The 19,989-nt window shown below is 39.5% G+C and overlaps 1 protein-coding gene across 34 annotated transcripts in view; it reads left to right on the top strand.

Annotated features, from left to right (window-relative positions):
- The window catches only part of BIRC6 (baculoviral IAP repeat containing 6), a 256,711-nt gene that overhangs the window by 11,972 nt on the left and 224,750 nt on the right, over window positions 1–19,989 (top strand). For all 34 annotated transcript variants that reach the window (XR_012422503.1, XR_012422504.1, XM_074012019.1 and 31 more), the window contains 2 exons: window positions 8,857–9,038; window positions 11,445–11,582. Coding sequence is in view for 32 of the 34 variants with exons in the window: in XM_074012019.1 (XP_073868120.1) it covers window positions 8,857–9,038; window positions 11,445–11,582 (320 nt within the window). In the remaining 2 variants the exon portion in view is untranslated. The remainder of the gene's footprint in view (window positions 1–8,856; window positions 9,039–11,444; window positions 11,583–19,989) is intronic.

Here is a 19,989-nt window from a genome sequence, read left to right as displayed (position 1 = left end):
CAAGGTCGGGAGTTCAAGACCAGCCTAGCCAGCATGGTGAACCCCCTCCCCGTCTTTACTAAAAATACAAAAAATTAGCCGGGTGTGGTGGTGTGCCCCTATAATCCCAGCTACTCAGGAGGCTGAGGCAGAAGAATCGCTGGAACCCAGGCGGCAGAGGTTGCAGTGAGCGGAGATCACACCATTGCACTCCAGCCTGGGTGACATAGCGAGACACTGTCCCCCACACCAAAAAATAAAAATAAAAATAAAAATAAATAAAAATAAAAAAATAAAAAAACAGGAGTTCAAACTTCATAGACTTTAGAGAGGTTTATTTGGTGTGTTTGGGATAAATGAGAGCTTCCTCTCCCCCGCCCCTTTTGAAATGGAGTCTCACTCTGTCTCCCAGGCTGGAGTGCAGTGGTGTGATCTCGGCTCACTTCAACCTCTGCCTCCTGGGTTCAAGTGATTCTCCCTCATCAGCCTCCCTAGCATCTGGGATTACAGGTGTGTACCACCATGCCTAGCTAATTTTAGTACTTTTAATAGAGACAAGGTTTCACCATGTTGGCCAGGCTGGTCTGGAACACCTGACCTCAAGTGACCTGCCCTCCTTGGCCCCCCAAAATACTGGGATTACAGGCATGAGCCACCATGTCGTTATGGCATTAATTACCTGTTGACATACTATAGTAAGTAATGCCATAAGGTAAATTAGAGCTGATATAAGGATGGTGATATATTAAATTTGTGCTTTTAGGTGGTCTTGGGAAGGCCTCTTTGAGGTGGTGTCTGAGTAAAGATCTGCATGATGCAAGATAGCATCAGTGCGGATATCCAGGGGACATTTCTGTTTGTCTGTTATATAATAGACAAAAACAGCTAGATAGATTTTCATATTTGGATGGAATTCGAGTTGGGCTGACTTAAAATGTAGGCTCTGTGAGGAGTGATGACGATGTCTGTGACTACCATTCAGGAGATATCTGGCATCTATATTAAAACAGAAAACAGTAATTTCAAATATGAGCTCTAAATAGAAATTCACAAGGGCACATGTTCCAAACTGTAGGATTATTATATTGATTAGTAGCTGAGTTGCTTCTCACATTGGCACCTTTGTGCAGCAGTAGCAATTGATTTTTTTTTTTTTTTTTTTTTTGAGATGGAGTCTGGCTCTGTCACTTAGGCTGGAGTGCAGTAGTGTGATCTCGGCTCGCTACAGCCTCCATCTCCCGGGTTCAAGCAATTCTTCTGCTTCAGCCTCCCGAGTAGCTGGGACTATGGGCAGCTGCTACCACGCTCGGCTAATTTTTGTGTTTTTAGTAGAGACAGGGTTTCACCTTACTGGCCAGGCTGGTCTCGAACTCCTGACCTCAAGTGATCCGCCCACCGCAGCTTCCCAAAGTGCTGGGATTACAGGCATGAGCCACCTCGTTGGGCGCCATTGATTTACAGATGGTTAAGGGTTCTCTTGCGCAACATCAGTTGGAAAGTTAGTCTTCAAATTTTACTTAACTATAGCCAGTTTAGCCAGATTGCACACCTGTAGTCCTAGCTACTTGGGAGACTGAGAAAATTGCTTGAGACCAGGAGTTCGAGATTAGCCTGGGCAACATAGTGAGACCCTCTCTCTTTTAAAAAAAAAGATAGATAGATAGATAGATAGATAGATAGATAGATAGATAGATAGATAGGTAGATAGATAGATAGATGATTGATAGATAGATGTAGAGAGAGTGTGTGCGCGCATGCTCCAGGTCAGCATCCTAAAGGAATAATATAACTTATGTGTCCCAAGACGTTGAGAGATTTAACTATGATAAATCGAACAATGTATATGAAAAAACCCCACAGCAAGTATCTAACAGGGAGTAGTAGGTCTTTAGAGATTGAGCCTTATCCATGATAAATTTTTTGTGGTGATTATGTTTTCAAAACAAATGATATCAGATACTAAAGATTATAGCAAAATAAGAGTGGTCTGATGACACTTTTGGTTAATGTGAATGAAGAGAATCATAACTTGGAACTCTTAATTCCAGTAATTTTGTATCTTTTGGGGAACCTCTTCTGTGCTTAAGTAGATGTTGGTTCTCTTGCCTGAAACAACACTGTCCTTGCATTGTGTTTTATCATTTGTTACGCTTTCTTCATGGTGCAGCCACTGACCTTTCCCAAACTTATTTTGCAGTGAGTTCTGCTTTACAGGAATACTCATTTTGGCTTTTAATACTATAGTGTTACTAACATTTTTTCTCTTATTAAATGATTTCATTTTTGGTTAATTATCTATCAAAAGCTTTGTGAGAACCTTACATTAATTTTGTATCTTCTTTTTAAAAAAATTTAAAAATTCTTGTGGGTACATAGTAGGTATATATATTTTTGGGTTACAGGAGATGTTCTGATACAGGCTTGTATCTTTATTGACTTTGAATGATCTTTGCATATAGTACATTTTAATAGACTATTTTAAGTATTGAAGTCTGATGAGATCTCAGTGGAAATGGAGTTTTACAGTGTATTGTCAGTTTGAAAAAATAACGTATTTCTTGTGACATTTTTGCAAGATTTTTAGGGTTGTACACTATTTCTTAAAGTATTAGGATTGGTAATTGAAAAAATTTCTTTCCTTCGAAATTTTCAATTTTACCATCCTGGGCAACATGGCAAAACCCTGTCTCTACAAAAAATACAGAAATTAGCCGGGCTTGGTGTCACACACCTGTAGTCCCAGCTACTTGGGAGGCTGAGGTGGGAGGATTGCTTGAGCCTGGGAGGCAGAAGTTGCAGTGAGCCGAGATTGCACCATTGTACTCCAGCCCGGGCGACAGAGTGAGACCCTGTCTCAAAAAAAAAAAAAAAAAGGAATTTTCAATTTTAAAAGTGATATACCTTATAGGATGTTAGATAGACTAAGGGAAAAACAAGCACGTGTAATTTCATTACCTAGAGATGGGCATTGTTAACATTTTGGTATTTCTTTTTACTTTCTTCTCTTTTGTTGTTTTTTTTGGGGTGGACAGAGTCTCTCTCTGTTACCCAGGCTAGAGTGCAGTGGTGCAGTCTCGGCTCACTGCAACCTGTGCCTTCTGGGTTCAAGCGATTCTCCTGCCTCAGCCTCCCAAGCAACTGGGACTACAGGTTCATGCTGCCATGCCCAGCTAATTTTTTGTATTTTGGTAGAGACAAAATACAGGGGTTTCACCGTGTTGCCCAGGCTGGTCTCAAACTCCTGAGTTCAGTCAATCCGCCTGACTCGGCCTCACAAAGTGCTGGGATTACAGGCATGAGCAACCGTGCCTGGCCTCTTCTATTGTTTAATATATTTTTATAGAATTTAGATCATAGTGATGTGTTATGAACTACCCCCACCTTGGTTAATAGCATAGTTAATAGGCTGTTGCCCCATGTGTTTATTGTGTGTTTTTTTTTTTTTTTTTTTTTTGGGAGACAGAGTCTCACTCTTTCGCCCAGGCTGGAGTTCAGTGGCACGATATCGGCTCACTGCAACCTCCACCTCCTGGGTTCCAGTGATTCTCCTGCCTCAGCCTCCCGAGTAGCTGGGATTACAGGTGTCCGCCACCACGCCCAGCTAATTTTTGTTTAGTAGAGACAGGGTTTCACCAGGTTGGCCAGGCTGGTCTCAAACTCCTGACCTCAAGTGATTCGCCCGTCTCGGCCTCCTAAAGTGCTGGGATTACAGGTGTGAAGCCATTGCGCCCGGGCGTGTTTATTCTTTTACAATATCATTAAAAAATTTTTATTTTTTATAAACTATAAAGTAAGATTGCCTATTTTTTTGTGTACTAGTAATACAGCTACACACACTGCATAGATTGATGTAAACCACCATGACAGTCAGGATACAGACCAGTTTCAACACCTGAAAAAATTCCCTGTGGTATCCCTTTGTAGTTGCATCTTCCCTGTACCACTCATCTTTTGGGACCACTGACCTGTTCTCCATACTGTGGAGTTTTGTGTTTTCTACATTGTTATTGAAATGTAATCACTCATTATATAACCTGTTGATACTAGCTACTTGCACTTAGCGTGATGCCCTTGAGGTTCTCTCAAGTTTTTGCATGTATTAGTAGGTCATTCCTTTTTTATTACTGAATAGTATTCCATTGTATTGATGTATAATTATTTGTTCTGCCAGTCACTCTTCGAAGTATGTTTGGGGCTGGGTGTGGTGGCTTATTACTTCTGTAATCCCAGCACTTAAGGAGGCCGGGGTGGGCACATCACTTGAGACCAGGTTGGACAACATGGCAAAACCCTGTATCTACAAAAAATACAAAAAGTTAGCCAGACATGGTGGTGTGCACCTGTGGTCCCAGCTACTTGGGAGGCTAAGATGGGATGATTACCTGAGCCCTGGAGGTCAAAGCTGTGGTGAGCAGTGATTTCGCTACCATACGTCAGCCCGAGTGACACAGTGAGACCTTGTCTCAAAAAAAAGACAAAGACAAAGAAAAAAAACATTTGGGGTGTTTTCAGTGTGTGATGATTATAAATAGAGGGATTATAAACTTCTGAGTACAGATTTTTGTGTGAACATAAGCTTTTATGTCTTCAAGGTAAATACACAGAAGTAGGATTACAGGGCCGTTTGGTAAGTGTGTGTTTAACTTTTTAAGAAACCGTCAAACTAGTGTACCATTTGTATTTCCTTTATGAGAGTTCCAGTTGTTCTGCATCCTTGCCAGAACTTCATACTATCTTCATATTGTTAAGATATCTGTACTGCCCCAAACAATTTGCAGACTCATTGCAATTCCTATAAAAATCCCAATAACTTTTTTTCTATTTCTGCAAAAAAAAAAAAAAAAAAAAAATTCTGTTCTAAAATTCATATAGAATCTCAAGGGACCCTAAATAGTTCAACATAATCTTGACAAAGAACAGAGTTGGAAGATTAACACTTTCTGATTTCAAAATTTAGTACGAAGCTGCAGTAATCAAAATAGTAAGGTACGAGCATAAAGACAGACATATAGACTGATGGAATAGAGAGCCTAGAAATAAACTGTTGCATATATGGTCAAATGATTTTCAACAAGGAGGCCAAGACCATTCATTGGGGGAAACGACAGTCTTTTCAACAGATGATGCTGGAAAGACTGAATACTCACATGCAAAAAGTGTGAAGTTGAACTTTAACACCATATACAAAATACAACAACAGAGAATAAGTGTTGGTAAGGGTGTGGAGAAATTGGAACTCTTGTGCACTGCTGGTGGGAATATAAAATGATGCAGCCATTATGGGAAATGGTGGAGTTTCCTCAGAAAATTAAGGAAAAAATAGAATTACCATATGATCGCTGTTCTGTTTCTGGGTATGTACCTCAAAGAATTGAAAGCAGGGAATCAAGGAGATATTTGTACGCCAGTGTTCATAGCAGCACTATTCGAAATAGCCAGAAGGCCGAAGCAACCTAAGTGCCTGTCTGTTGATAGTTGAATGGATAAAAGGAAGGAAATTCTGACATAGGCTCTAATGTAGAGGAACCTTCAGGACATTATGCTAAGGGAAGTAAGCCAGTCACAAAAGGAAAAATACTATGTGATTCCTTCCATTCATGTGAGATACTTAGAGTAGTCAAATTCATGAAGACAGAAAGTAGCAAAGTGGTTGCCAGGCTTTGGGGAGAGGGGATAAAAGTCAGTTACTGTTTAAAGGGTACAGAGTTTCAGTTTTGCAAGATGAAAGGTCTTCTGAGATGGATGGTGATGATGGATAAACAACAGCATGAATATACTTAATACCACTCAACCGTACACTTAAATGATAAAATGGTAAATTTTATGTGTATTTTACCACAATTTAAAAAACTACATAATTTAAAAAATCCAGTGGCCGTGTTTATATAGTCATATCTCTTGGCTCTACTTTGTTCCATTGAGCTATATGTCTGTCCTTTGCAAGTACCACACTTTCTTGTGGTACTGCCTTCTCAAATACATTTCAGTCCGTTTATTTATATGGCACAATCATAGCTCATTGTAGCCTTGAACCCCTGGGCTCAAGTGATCTCCCACCTCAGTGTCTGAGTATCTAAAACTACAGGTGTGTGCCACTATGCCTGGCTAAATTTTTGAAATTTTAAGATAGAGACGGGGTCTCACTTAGGCTGGTCTCAAACTCCTGGCTCAAGCGATCCTTCTGCATAGGCCTCCTGAAGTATATTATGGGTGTGAGCCGTCATGCTGACCCCACCTGGGATTTTGATTGAAATTCCGTTAAATCTGTAGATCCATTTGGGGAGTGTTGACGTTTTTACCAGATTGACTTGTTCAGTCCATGAACATGGTATTATTTAGGCTTTTGATTTGTGTAATCAGCCTTTTATACTTTTCAGTGTACATATACACCTTCTGTGTATATGTATAAGTATGTTTTAGAGCTATTGTAAGCTGGTATTTTAAAAAATAAATTTCGATTTTAGGTTAATCTGTGCTGGTATAGAAAAGTATGATTTTTTATCTACATGGGTAACATATTTCTGTAAAAAGGGACAGTTTTATTTCTTTTTGATTTGTTTGCCTTTTATATCCTCATTTTTTATTGCACTGACTAGATCTTTTAGTATAGTATTGAATAGGAATGGTAAGAGCATACATCCTTGTTTTCTTCCTGATCTGTATGGGAAAGTATTCAGTCTTTTACCATTAAGTATGTTGACATGCCAGGCACAGTGGTGTGCTCCTGTAGTCCTGGCCACTCAGGAGGATTGCTTGAGCCCCAGGCATTTGAGTTGCCCTGGGCAATGTAGCGAGACCCTGCCTCTTAAAAACAAAAAAACAAAAAATTCTTGACCTCGTGATCCGCCCACCTTGGCCTCCCAAAGTGTTGGGATTACGGGCGTGAGCCGCCATGCCGGGCCGAAAAAGCTGAATTGCTTGATATGTATCGTAGACTGAGGTCTCCAGCTGTGGTTACATGCCATTTCAGACACAGGATTCATTTTGTAAACAGATGACATATATTTACAGTATTGATAAGTGCCATATAGTGCCGTAAATGTATTTTCTCTCTTTCTTTCTTTCTTTTTTTTTTTTTTTTTTGCAATTCAGCTTTTTCTTGTAATCATATGACTTGTCTCTGCCTTTTGGGAACACTTCCAGCATCACTAGTGGCACCTTGTATGGGTCTCATAGTGTTATTCAGAGTTTATGGTATTACACTAAACCCAATGAAAATACATGAGAATAAGGAGAGATCACTTTTTACTGCGATTACCAATTAACAATTGAGAGATGAACTGCTCACCTGGATATGGTTAGGGTCACATGGTGGATACTCGTAATACTTGAACTCACTGCAATAGGAACAAAATTATCAGTTTTATAATGTATGCTACAGTTACTTTTATGTAGTTATGATTTAATACTGTACTTTTTACATTTGTTTATGTTTTTCTTGACTCGTGCCATATACTATTCGTGTAAGTTTTGATAATTTTAACTTTATAGTAGATTTATGTATATTTTACGTCAGTAAATGATAAAATAGACTTAGTATCTACATATATTTTATGCATCACTGACATACTGTTTTCTTAATTTTTTTAGATATTTCTAGGCTACGTGTTTTGTCTGCATGTTTTTTAAATTGTCACAAATCTCTGAAATTTTTTCCAATATATTGAAAAAAATTTATGTTATGAGTGGTCTCATGGTGTTCAAACTTGCATGGTTTGAGGGTTAGCTGGGTTTTCTTCTTATGCATACCCATAATAAAGTTTAATTTAAAATGTAGGCATAGGCCGGGCGCGGTGGCTCAAGCCTGTAATCCCAGCACTTTGGGAGGCCGAGACGGGCGGATCACGAGGTCAGGAGATCGAGACCATCCTGGCTAACACGGTGAAACCCCGTCTCTACTAAAAAATACAAAAAACTAGCCGGGCGAGGTGGCGGGCGCCTGTAGTCCCAGCTACTCGGGAGGCTGAGGCAGGAGAATGGTCTAAACCCGGGAGGCGGAGCTTGCAGTGAGCTGAGATCCGGCCACTGCACCCCAGCCTGGGCGACAGAGCAAGACTCTGTCTCAAAAAAAAAAAAAAAAAAAAGAAAATGTAGGCATAGTGAGAGATTAACAACTAATAATAAAATAGAACAATTATAATATAATAGAAGTTATGTGAATGTGGTCTCTCAGAATATCTTATTGTACTATACCTACTTTTGGACCTTTGATTGAGAATATCTTATTGTACTGTACTTACCTGTTTTTGGACTTCTATTTACTGGGTAACTGAAACTGCACAAAGTGAGACTGCAGATAAGGAGGGGCACTACTGTATCTAATAACTGTCCATGCTGTCTTTATGCTTATTGAGTTTTGTAAAAAATGACATCTAATAATTCATTTTTAAAAGTTTTGTTTTGAACACTTTAATTTTGCACTTACAGAAAGATTGCGAGAATAGTATGTTACAAAGAACTTCCCTATATACCCTTTACCCAGCTCTACTAGTTTTAAACATTTTACTACATTTGCTGATTATTCCCTTATATGTATATATATACACATACATATTTTTATTCTCCTTGAGAGTTGGTTGCATCTATCTTGCTCATTTTTCCTATACTGTTTCTGTGTTTATTTCTCAGAACAGTGATGTTCTTTTATAATAGCAATTTGGTTGTCAGATTTTGATAGTTTCACATTGATGCTTTTATTTAATTTATGGTACATATTTGAATTTAATCCAGTTGGCCCAATGATGTTCTTCAGAGAAGTTTTTTCCAGTTTAAGATCCAATTCAGGATAATATATTGTGTTTAGTCGCTATGTAAACATTTATTTTTAATAGACCATTGGCCTGAAAATCTTGTGTTGAATTTTTGTTCTTTTAACAGCTAAACCAGGTGGACAGGTGAAATGTCAGTATATTTCTGCTGTGGATAAAGTTATATTTGTGGATGATTATGCAGTAGGGTGTAGGAAGGACCTTAATGGAATCTTGTTGTTAGACACTGCTCTGCAAACTCCAGTTTCAAAGCAGGATGATGTGGTTCAGCTTGAATTACCCGTTACAGAGGTAAGTTGAAATAAGTATCAATGAGGTCCTCTACTTAATGTAATATTAGATGTATTAGATGTTAAATGAAATGAAGTCAAACTTTAAGGACGTTATTGTATGTATTGCTATAAAAAGAGAATTTACTTATTGACCACAACTTCATTTAAATATTAATACTCACCTTTTCTCTGTATAATTAATTCTTGTTGAAGTGGTGTTTTTAGGTGTGAATGGTGCATCAGCACAGGTTAAACAGCTGTAACAGAGACCCAAAAAAACAATGGCTTAAACAGGATAGCTTGTTTCCATTAACAGTCCAGGGCTAAATGTATGGCCAGTATTGCCAACCTCAACACTTGGGTTAGCCTGGGAGTTTTAAGACAGCTGCTCTAGGTCTCATTATTTCCCAGTCACAGGGAAAGAGAGGGCGGGAGGCTAGAGGAGAGCACTGTGGCATCTCACTCTTCCCTCCTTCCTTTTCCCTGTCCCTTAACCCCCGCCCCCTCTCCTACTTGTTTGTTCTTGTTCTCTTTCTGCCTTTCACAACTCAAATACTCTCTCATATAACCTCATATTTACCCCATTAGACAGAATTTAGTCACATGGCCACACCAAGCTGAGAGGGAGACTGGGAAAAAGGTGGTTCTTTCCTTTTTGTTTTAAATATTTTAAAATGAGAGAGGAGTACACACTGGTGAACACCAGTATTTTTTGTTTTTTTTCTTTGAGACAGAGTCTTGCTCTGTCACCCAGGCTAGAGTGCAGTGGCTCAACCTTGGCTCACTGCAACCTTCACATCCCGGGTTCAAGTAATTCTCTTGCCTCGGCCTCCCGAGTAGCTGGGATTACAGGCATGCGCCACCACACCCAGCTAATTTTTGTATTTTTAGTAGAGACGGGTTTCACCTTGTTGGCCAGACTGGTCTTGAATTCCTCACTGCAATTGATCCGCCTGCCTTGGCCTCCCAAAGTGCTGGGATTATAGGCGTGAGCCACCGTGCCCGGCCACACAACCAGTAATTTTTGCTATGCATCATGTCTTTCAATAATTTGAGTTTTAAGTTTTAGCCCTATATACTTTTCTGTAGTGTTAAATTTTCTTAATTTTTAAGTCTAGCCCAACTTAAATTCTTTTTGTGTGGGTTCATATCCTGCAGTTTGAAAGTACATTTTTCACAATTACTGGATTTTGCATCACCTTAAATAGAATGTAAAAGGTTATGTTGTGTTTTCTAATAAAGTGAGATATTATTTCTGTGTTCATGCTAAATTATTATGAAAGTTATCAAAAAAAATATCCAATAAAGTATATCCACTTAAATTTTACATTTAGTGCCATATAACATAGTCTATTATATAGTCTATTATATGTTAATATTGAAAGCATGTTGCTGGAAGTTTGAGTTCCACAAACAGAGAAGCTATCTTTTTCTCATCAGAGTATTTGGGTCTGGAGGCATGTCTAAAATCTTTGGATAGATAATTAATTAGTTCTACTTGATTTGAACAAGTAGAAACTTTGAAAAACCATTTGAAAAAATTGAACATTTTTTCCTCCTAATTTAAGGAATGTAAACCAGCTGATACCAGGATATATAATCAGCAGCGAAAAACACTGTCAAACTATGTTCAGGTTTAACAAAGATTTAAAGAATTACAATAAAATACTTGAACACTTATTAACTCTCAAGTCAGTGTTTTTCCTACTACAGTGAAATGCTAAGTGTTTAACTTCTATCCCTTCCTCCACCTTGTCTGCTGTTACATCTACTGTTTTTTTTTTCTCTTTTTACTTTCCTCACAGCTGTAACTGTTGTTCGGATAATATTGTTTGTAGATCTTCCAGCATTCCAGCCTTCCTTTACTGCATCATATTAGTTTGTCACTGTCTTCCCTAAAGTGTATGGGGTCTTAGGTTTAATTTGCCCAGTGTAGATAAACTCTTTACCTTATATTAACATATATCTTTATTACGGAAGTTCATATTGAATATGTGGATAACAACGCAAAGGGCCTTTTCATATTACTTGCTGACTTAGTGTGCTCTATTATGACTTTGTATAACTTGAGTATTTAAAGCTCATTGGAGGACTTTAAGTTTGTCTCTTCAGATTTTTTCCTGTATTATTTTTGCTTATGGTTTCAGCTTGTCCATTTTTCTATCTTGATTTGGTTTATAATAACTACTTTGTATTTAAACTTTACCATGTAGTACTGCTGCACTGAATACATTGCTTTATCTCGTTTAATTTTATAACAGGCTTTTAAATTATTGTTTAATTAATTAGATTTGTTAAAAGGTAAGTTTAGTATAGTACCTATCATAATCATTGCATATTAAACTATCTGAATGAGGATCTAAATTTAATTTTTTGTTGTTCTTGTGTTGAATTTTCTGTTTTTTTTTTATTTTTTATTTTTTAGGCACAGCAGCTCTTATCAGCATGTTTAGAAAAGGTAGATATTTCTAGTACGGAGGGTTATGATTTGTTCATCACACAGCTCAAAGATGGTTTAAAAAATACATCTCATGAGACTGCAGCAAACCACAAAGTTGCCAAGGTAAGAAGTTAATAGACTGCCTCTTTTGGGGTTATATTACAATGGACACCTCCATTCTTTTGCTGTTTCCTCTCCTTTTGGAAATGTTCTAATTCTAGGTTTTTCTTTTAAAAAGCAAAATGTGCTTATAAGTCATCTTAAAGTTGAAACTGGCCAGGCATGGTGGCTCACGCCTGTAATCCCAGCACTTTCGGAGGCCGAGGTGGGCACATCACCTGAGGTCAGGAGTTTGAGATCAGCCTGGCCAACATGGCGAAACCCCGTCTCTACTAAAAATACTAAAATTAGCCAGGTGTGGTGGCAGGCGCCTGTAATCCCAGCTACTTGGAGGCTGAGGTGTGAGAGTCACTTGAACCCGGGAGGCGGAGGTTGCAGTGAGCCGAGATTGCAGAGATTGCGCCACTGCACTCCAGCCTGGGGGATAGAGTGAGACTCTTTTACCAAAAAAACAAAAGAGTTGAAACTTTGAAACTTTTTAATCGAAGCTTAACTTCAGTTTGTGGGGACTATTTTGCTTATTGTGTTTTCTGATGCTTCCTTAAATCTTCCTTAGTGCCTGATAGACCTGGATTGGTCAAGAAGCTGATGAAAGAAGCTTCCTTGTTAGGTTGTGAGCTTGGATGCTTGGATAAGAATGGACTGTGTCTTTGGAAATTGAGCCATTTTGTGCTTTCTCTGAAATTTTTTGGCATACTGGGATGTATATGAGAGAGGGTGCTTTCAATTAAATCCTTGGATACATTTTTATTGATTTCCTCCATATTTTTCTTTTAAGACCTTTTCTAAGTTATACTACATATGAAACTTCCATATTGAAGGGTATAAGGTAGAAGGTAAAAGCCATTTTCCTATAAGTAACTTGGGCATTTACAAAGATTCTTCTCAAGTACAGTTGTAACTATACTAAAATATACCAATACTGTGTTGTGATACACCTTGCTTTTTTCCTTTTATTTTTTCTTTTGAGACAGGGTTTCACTCTTGTTTCCCAGGCTGCAGTGCAATGGCACGATCTCGGTTCACTGCAACCTCTGCCTCCCGGGTTCAAGTGATTCTCCTGCCTCAGCCTCCTGAGTAACTGGGATTACAGGTGTGTGCTACCACGCCAGGCTAATTTTGTATTTTTTAGCAGAGGCAGGGTTTCACCATGTTGGTCAGGCAGGTTGCGAACTCCTGACCTCAGGTGATCTGCCCGCCTCGGCCTCCCAGAGTGCTGGGATTACAGGCGTGAGCCACTGCGCCTGGCTCTTTTTTTTTTTTTTTGGTTTTGAGACAGAGTCTCGCTCTGTAACCTAGGCTGGAGTGATGTGGTGTGATCTCAGTTCACTGCAGCCTCCGCCTCGTGGGTTCATGCTATTCTTCCTCAGCCTCCTGAGTAGCTGGGATTACAGGCACACGCTGCCATGCCTGGCTAATTTTTGTATTTTTAGTAGAAGTGGGGTTTCACTATGTTGGCCAGGCTTGTCTTGAGCTCCTAACCTTGTGATTCCCCTGCCTCGGCCTCCCAAAATTCTGGGATTACAGGTGTGAGCTACCGAGCCTGGCCACCTTGCTTTTTTTCACTCAAGAATTTATCTTGGATATCTTCTCATACCCTCAGAGATCATCTGTGTTCTTCTTAATATTTGCATTGAGGTTTTTTTTTTTTTTTTTTTTTTTTTTTGGTAGATTTATCATGATTTTATTATACCTTACTTTATTGATGGGACATTTTATTTAGGAAAACAGAAACTGTACTATGAATTTCAACAGAAATAATGTATTATAAGAAATTAACTGGTGTTTGAAAACTGAAAAAGTGAAAAGGATATCTTGAGATAACAGAGATAACTATAGGAAGCAGTTTTCACCTAGGTCTGGAGGAACAAAGATTAGGGGTTATCAGAACCTAGAAACTTAAGAGAATAGGCCCCGTGGATCTGGTACTAGGAACTGCTACCCAGTTGGTAGCTCAGGAGCGTGGACGAGGACCTTGCAAAACTGGGACTCAGATCTCTGAAGAGAGATGCTACTTGACTGTTGGTAGTATCTCTGAGGGAGCTCTATGAAACTGGATCTCATAATGCTAAAAGAACCAAACCAAAACAAAATGCTGAAGACTGGAAGAATCAACTACTGCGTCAGGTCCTTTGCTGAAATAGTGCTGACGGCAGTGGCCAGTAAATAAGAAGGAGCAAGTCTTTCTTCTTTCATCTTTCTTTCCAGTTTCCTTCCTATACTGCTGCTGGCAGAACCTAAAAGCCAGGAAACTGGTTGAAAAGAGGAAATATAGTATGCAGAGTCCTAGCCCCAACCTGATAGAGCAGAGAATTAAAGGGTAGATTTGGAACTCAGAGACAACAGTTTAACTGGCACAGTCTACCCTGTTGGCTACTTAGCATCTCCATTCATACTTTCATGTAACAGAACTATTATGCTTTTTAAAAAATTTATTTTTGTTTTTGGAGACAGAGTCTTGCTCTGTTGCCTAGGCTGGAATGCAGTGGCGCAATCTTGGCTCGCTGCAACCTGCCTCCTGGGTTCAAGCAATTCTTCTGCCCCAGCCTCCTGAGTAGCTGGGATTACAGATGCGTGCCACCATGCCTGGCTAATTTTTGCATTTTTAATAGACGTGGGGTTTCACCATGTTGGTCAGGCTGGTCTTGAACTCCTGACCTCGTGATCAACCCAACTTTGCCTCCCAAAATGCTGGGATTACAGGTGTGAGCCACCACGCGTGGCCTAGTCCTCAGTTTATTTAATTTTTTAATTTAATTTTTTTAAATTTGTTTTTTAGACAGAGTCTCTCTCTGTCACCCAGGCTGGAGTGCAGTGGTATGATCTCGGCTCACTGCAACCTCTGCCTCCTGGGTTCAGGTGGTTCTCCTGCCTCAGCCTCCTGAGTAGCTGGGATTATAGGCACATGCCACCACTCCTGGCTAATTTTTGTATTTTTAGTAGAGATGGGGTTTCACCATATTGGTCAGGCTGGTCTTGAACTCCTGACCTTGTGATCTGCCCACCTTGGCCTCCCAAAGTAGTGGGATTATAGGTGTGAGCCACTGCGCCCAGCCTAGTCCTCAGTTTATAATGGTCAAGAGGGTATATTGGTCAAGAGGATGCATAATAGTCAAGAAGATAATATAATTTCTTTTTTTTTCTATTACCTGTTTCTTATCAGCTCTATCATCATTCAGCACCTCAGCTGGTCAGGATTCTTTACGTAGTGGAGCAACCCGTCTTCACTCTTGAAGAATCTGAATCCTCCGTGGTGCTGTGTTTTTATTTTATTTTATGTTATTTTTTGAGATGGAGTCTCACTTTGTCACCCAGGCCGGAATGCAGTGGCATGATCTCAGCTCACTGCAACCTCCGCCTCCTGGGTTCAAGCCATTCTTCTGCCTCAGCCTCCCGAGTAGCTTGGACTATAGGCGCCCACCACCACACCTGGCTAATTTTTTGTATTTTTGGTAGAGACGGGGTTTCACCACTTTGGCCAGGCTGGTCTCGAACTCCTGACTTCAGGTGATCCACTGCCTCGGCCTCCCAAAGTGTTGGGATTACAGGTGTGAGCCACCAAGCCTGGCTGGTGCTGTATTTTAAGTTGTAATTGTTACTTCACCTTTACTATTGGACTTGGAAGTATTAAGGGGCATCCTAGAGAATCTCCTGGGTTCTGTGTAAGTTCTCCTTGCCTCTGTTATTTAGCATCAATCCAGTTTTCCTCTTGTCAGTTCCAGTCATACAAACTAGTAGAATAACGTACTTCTTTGCCTATTTTTTCAGTGGCAAGAGGACCTCAAAGTTGCTGGGTAGCAATCTCAACACCACCTTCAATGGAAGTGTTGTTGTACCCCTGCAGGAACATTCCTCCCTTGGGAGTAAGACCTGTAGAGCTGAAAGCTTAAAAAAAAAATCTGTGAATGGGTTTATTAAATATAACAGTGGGCATGCTTAGAGAAACTGTCATACATTTTTGGTTGAATCAGAGCATATGCTTTATCTTGTAAGGTAGAACCCTGTAACCTTTCAGCATGTTTCTTGCAGTTAGTGTTGAAAATGAGTCTTTAGTAGACCATTGAGCTTTTCTGCCAGGCCAACTTCATCAGGATAATGCACAGTAAGACCAGTGGGAAATTTTTTTTTTTTTTTTTTTTTTTTGCTTTGAAATACTTTTCTTGATCAGAAGCAAAGTTTTCTACAATACCATGACATTCTGTCAGTCCACGGGCAATAGACTGTGTAATATTACAGCAGAAGCCTATGGACAGAACAGGTAAATGCATACCTAGAATATATATTTGTTATGTTGAAGACAAATTGCTGCCTAGTCCATGACTAGGAATCCCGTATAATCAACCTACCATCAGATGGCTGGCTATTCCCCCTGGGAAATGGCGTGATATTGGCCACCCAACTTTGTTAACTGCTGTTTGGCAGATTAGGCAATCAGCAACAGCTGTAGCCTGGTTAGTATTTGTACAGGGAAGTTTACATTTTTGGGCCCGTGCATAGCCTCCATATCTTTTGCCATGGTAGTTTGCACACAGGTCTGTTGAGCAAGCACTGGAGTGCCCTTGGAGAGAGGCTTACTGTCATGTATATAATGTGTATAATTTCTCCCATTTCCTCTGAAATGGATGCCTTTTGGTGTGCATTGACATATTTCGTAAATATTTTTGCCCTCTGGGAGTTCTATTCATAGACCTTTGTTTTTGACCTCCTTGCTGCTGGTCTTCTAGTCCTGTTTCTTCCAAGTGCCTGACCATCTAGCTAACAAATTAGCAACTCTCCGTTAATTAGTGAGGATCTTTACTTCTGGCCAACTAAATCCATACAAGAATACTCACATATACTGACTGAAGTTCTAGCTATTGAGAAGATTTACCTTCACCACTGTCCTTGTGATTGGGGCTGTAACTCTGTAGCCATCCACTTCAGGGTAGCACTAGCATATCATGCAGAACCATCTATAAATCAGGACCAAGAGTGTTTTCCCCTCATATTATTTCATCATAAGGAGTTCCCCATGAAGCTATTGATGTAGGACAAGGAGGAGACATTATAGTGGGAGTAGGTATTGAATTCTGAGCCACTTGTTTATTCAGTTTTTTCTTTTGGACTTTGTCAAGATGGATCTCTTATAAAACACTTGATGAAGGATACTTGTTGCTTGTGCTCAATATTATGGTTGGTGTGTCAGATAGCATCTGGACAGCTCTGAATTCGTAGACATTAGTTTCATAGATAGATATTAATCTCTATCTGGGACTAGTAAGAAACTAGGAGTTGTTTTTCAAAAGGAGAATGGTCATTTGCATGAGAGAATATGGCTTTGCTCCAAGATCGTAGTATTCTGCTGTGTGATTGTCCCAGTTAGGTTGCCACAGGCTCCTTACAGCATCATTATTTGCCATGGACTTCTAGTGTCAGTGTCATTGAAAGTGCTCTTAAGGTAAAAGTAGCAGAGTATCTTGCAGTACAGTCTGGTCTTGTTGCAGAGTTTCTTGTTCTGCACCTTACTCAAAATTGGCACCCTTATATATTTCTTGATACTTGGGTTAGAGCACACATTGAAGTGTGCTGAATATTGGCTCCCAAATCCAAGTAGGCCCACTAAATATTGTGGCTTTTGTTTCTGTGGTTGGTGTTACAAGTTGGAGCAACTTGTCTTTCAGTTTGGAGGGAACTGACCTAACCAGACCTCTGGACCTCTGAAACTTAACCACAGCTACAGAATCTTGAGTTTTTCTGGGGACTCTTGTTCTCTGGTTTGCACCTTACTAAGGCATTTAATTTCCTTGCTGTTTCATCTTCATCTGGACCAATCAGTGTGCTGTCATGATGTAGTGGACCAGTATGTTGATCTGCAGGATGTTATGATGATCAGGATTTCTAGAACGTGAGATGTAGTCTTAGGGAAATATTGGGAAGATTTATTATTGTTCCTGCCAGGTGAAAGTGGACTTTTTGGATAGTCCTTAAAACTAAAGATAGAAACATATTGGAAAGAACTGTAACTGCCTACCAGGTATCAGGGGATTTGTTGATTTGCTTTAATAAAGATACCTCATCTGGAAAATCAGCTGCAAATTGAAGTCACCACCTGATAGTTTACCATCCACAGTCATTCTTCAATTTACAACAGGCCAGTAAAGGGGACGAGGTCATTTGGTTACCTCTGTATCTTTTAAGTCTCTCTCTCTCTCTCTTTTTTTTTTCTTTCTGAGACAGGGTCTTGCTCTCTCACTCAGGCTGGAGTACAATGATGTGATTTTGGCTTACTGTAGCCTTGCCCTCCTGGGCTCAAGTGATTTTCCCACCTCAGCCTCCTGAGTAGCTGGGATGACAGGTGCATGCCATTACGCCTGGCTATTATTTTTTTTTAGCAGAGATGAGATCTTGCTGTGTTGACCAGGATGGTCTCAGGCTTTTAGGCTCAAACGAACCTCCATCTGCAGTTTCACAAAGTGCTAGGACTATAGGTATGAAGGCACTGTGCCCAGCCTCAAGTCTTTCACAGTGGCATTAATCTAAAAAATTTCTTCAGGAATGTAGCATTGCTTTAGTTTAATATCTTTGTAGAGAAGGAAAGTTCTAGGGGCTTATACTTGGTGTTTTCTGTATTACTGGTCCACAGAGAAGAGCAGAGAGCTGATTTGGGGATTGTTTTCAGTTGCCTGTTTTATATTATGCATTCAGGGACTGGGGAAGTCACTATTATACAATAATGATTTACAGTCCCATAGAACTCTCTAAGACAGCTTTGGGCCAAAACTTTATTAATCGCTTGACCATCCTACGTGCCCTCTTTCGTGGACCACAGTGATGTTTTAGGTCAGTTCAGTGCTACTTTTTTGTAATGCCTGAAAGATCTTTTCCCCCATGCACAGTCACTGTAGTGAATGCCCATAGGTCTTTTTGAGGGAAGGTTTGGAGTATGATTTACAGTACTGTATATAGTTGGGGTATCGTAGGATCCTTTCTCAAGGGGTGTCATCCTCCCTTTCAATAAAAAGCTGTGATCTGTGAACAGATTAATTAGGTCTAGAAGTTTTTATTCTCTCTCTCTCTCTCTCTGTTTTTCTTTTTTTAGCAATTCAAGTCATGTTTTTGGCCACAAGTTTTTCCAGTATTGTATAGATAAGTAATAATATACTAGTCTGCCTTGAGTGTACTAAACAAGAGTAGCAATCATTCATGGGTGAACTGGGGACAGGATATAAAGATGAAATTACATTATAGACTTATTTCTCTGGGAGAATAGTACTTAGCATTTTTGTGGTCTAACTTCAGTAATTTTTGTAATATTAAATAATCATGGCTAACATTTATCGAATATTGTTGATGGCGAAGCTGGGCCCAGAATCCAGATGTGTGACTATAAGACCGTGTTTTTATTTGCTGTTGCTGGATTATGGTGACAATAGCAACAAAAACATGCGTTTGCTATGCTGAACTAAATCCTCATATACTCCAATAATGGTAATTGTCTAAATATATTCTTATGGATGGAGGTATTTGAGTGCCTACTCTGTGCTTAACATTGTGCTGGATGAATAGGAAAAATGACAGATGATTTTAGTTGTCCTTAATTTTTGGTGATATATATATAAGAACGTGTGTTACTGTTTGGTTCTGAACTATCCAGGGTAGGTAGTTGAGGTTTCATTTAAAAAATTAAAAAATTTTCATTGACAAATAATTGTATTTATTTATGGAGTATAATGTGATGTTGTAATATATGTATATATTATAGAAAGATTAAATTAAGTGAATTAACATATCTATCAACTCACCTACTTACCATTTCTTTGTAGTGAGAATGTATACTATCCTTTTAGCAATTTTGAAATTTACAATACATGGGCCAGGGGGCGGTGGCTCGTGCCTGTAATCCTAGCACTCTGGGAGGCCGAGGCGGGCAGATCATCCGGTCAGGAGTTCGAGACCAGCCTGACCAACCTGGTGAAACCCCGTCTTTACTAAAAATACAAAAAAATTAGCCAGGCGTGGTGGCACATGCCTGTAATCCCAGCTACTCATGGAGGCTGAGGCAGGAGAATCACTTGAACCCAGGAGCCAGAGGTTGCAGTGAACCGAGATTGCGCCTCAGTATTCCAGCCTGGAGACAGAGTGTAAAAAAAAAAGAAAAAAGAAATATACAATACATGATTAGTAACTGCAGTCACCAGATCACTAAAACTAATTCCTCCTAAGCTTCCCAGAGTGTTGGGATTACAGGCGTGAGCCACTGCACCTGGTCTTTACTGCACATTTTCTTTACCCAATCGCCCATTGATGGATACTTAGGTTGGTTCCATATCTCGACTCTTGTAAGATATTTTTTTATTTTTTTGTAACTGCAAGTTTCTACTTTAAATGATAAGCTAATGAAGAAAACTGACTTGAAACTGGTGAGTAGTTC

This window comes from Macaca fascicularis, chromosome 13 (assembly GCF_037993035.2).
Source record: "Macaca fascicularis isolate 582-1 chromosome 13, T2T-MFA8v1.1".
In the NCBI taxonomy this organism is placed as follows: domain Eukaryota; kingdom Metazoa; phylum Chordata; class Mammalia; order Primates; family Cercopithecidae; genus Macaca; species Macaca fascicularis.
This window is presented reverse-complemented; position numbering and strand designations above follow the sequence as displayed.